Below are 1,450 nucleotides of genomic sequence, written 5' to 3' on the forward strand. Positions count from 1 at the left end.
GTCGTTGTCCACAGTTATTGTCTCTGAATTATCAAAATGTAATTTTGTAGTGTGTAAAGAGTGATCAGAATCCTTCTCCCATGAGAACAGTCTCCACTAATGCATGTAGTATCTCATATTAATGTTGTCTCTCCATTCAGGCATTTCTACTGCGACCATCACCCGAGACCCTGGGAAGACACAGAAATTTAGGGGAACATACTGTACATGCAGGAGAAACCCTTGTGCCTCAGAGTTGTACACCTTCTCCCCTACTCGATGTCAGATTACAACAGAACCGATTTCACCAACCCCTCCACCTTCATTCTACTTGGCATTCCTGGCCTAGAGTCAGCCCATATCTGGATCTCCATTCCCTTCTGTGCTATTTACGCCATAGCCGTGTTGGGGAACTTCACTATCCTGTTCATCGTGAAGACGGAGCCGAGCCTCCATGGCCCAATGTTCTATTTCCTCTGCATGCTGGCCATCACCGACCTGGTCATGTCCACATCCACCCTACCCAAAATGCTGAGCATCTTCTGGTTCAATTCCAGGGAGATCAGTTTCAGTGCCTGCCTCACCCAGATGTACTTCATTTACTGCTTCTCAGAGATGGAGTCTGGAATCCTTGTGGCCCTGGCTTTTGATCGCTACGTAGCCATCTGTAATCCTCTGAGATATTCCACAATCCTGACAAACTCTGTTGTGGCCAAGATAGGCCTGGCCGTGGTGCTGCGCAATGGCATACTCGCATTACCCTATCCCTTCCTGGCGAGCCGGTGGCCATATTGCAGAACCAACATCATCCCCCACTGCTATTGTCGGCATATAGCTGTGGTGAATCTGGCCTGCGCTGACATCCGCATCAGTAGTTACTATGGTCTTTTTGATCTTTTCTCTGTAATCGGAATGGATGTGTTTTTTATTGCCGTGTCCTATATTCTGATCCTCCGGGCCATCTTCCGCCTCCCCACAAAGGATGTCAGGCTCAAGACTTTTGGGACCTGCATCTCTCATCTTTGTGCCATCTCAGCTTTGTACATCCCAGATTTCTTCTCATCTCTCACGCAGCGGTTTGGCCTCAATGTGCCACTGCATTTACGCATTCTCATTGCCACTGTGTACCTGCTTGTCCCCCCCATGCTGCATCCCATCATTTATGGGGTGAGGACCAAGCAAATCCGGGGCAGGCTGCTCCAGCTCTTTACTCATAAAGAGATGTAAATGTTTCCTCCTTGTGCTCTGGCTCTCAGATTGAGCTCTGTGCAGAGCTGGCTGGTCCATGGTACTGGGGCCTCTTCCCTGAATCACTTCCTGGACAGACAGAGAGACATTAAACCCTTCCCTGTCCTTACTGTGCTGTGTCAATGTGATGAACTGGGGAATCAGTCTATGTAGAGTACACTGGGTTGCCACCTTTCTAATTGCTGATAGCTGGATCCCGGAAATTGCAATCTTGCCCCATTTC

The 1,450-nt window shown here is 48.8% G+C and overlaps 1 protein-coding gene across 1 annotated transcript; it reads left to right on the forward strand.

Moving 5' to 3' along the window:
- Window positions 1-207: 207 nt before the first annotated feature.
- On the forward strand, window positions 208-1,206 carry LOC135892008 (olfactory receptor 52E4-like). Its single transcript, XM_065419684.1, has one exon. The coding sequence runs from the start codon at window positions 208-210 to the stop codon at window positions 1,204-1,206; it is 999 nt and encodes a 332-aa protein (XP_065275756.1).
- Window positions 1,207-1,450: the final 244 nt, after the last annotated feature.

The sequence above is a fragment of the Emys orbicularis genome, chromosome 1 (assembly GCF_028017835.1).
Source record: "Emys orbicularis isolate rEmyOrb1 chromosome 1, rEmyOrb1.hap1, whole genome shotgun sequence".
Taxonomy (NCBI): domain Eukaryota; kingdom Metazoa; phylum Chordata; order Testudines; family Emydidae; genus Emys; species Emys orbicularis.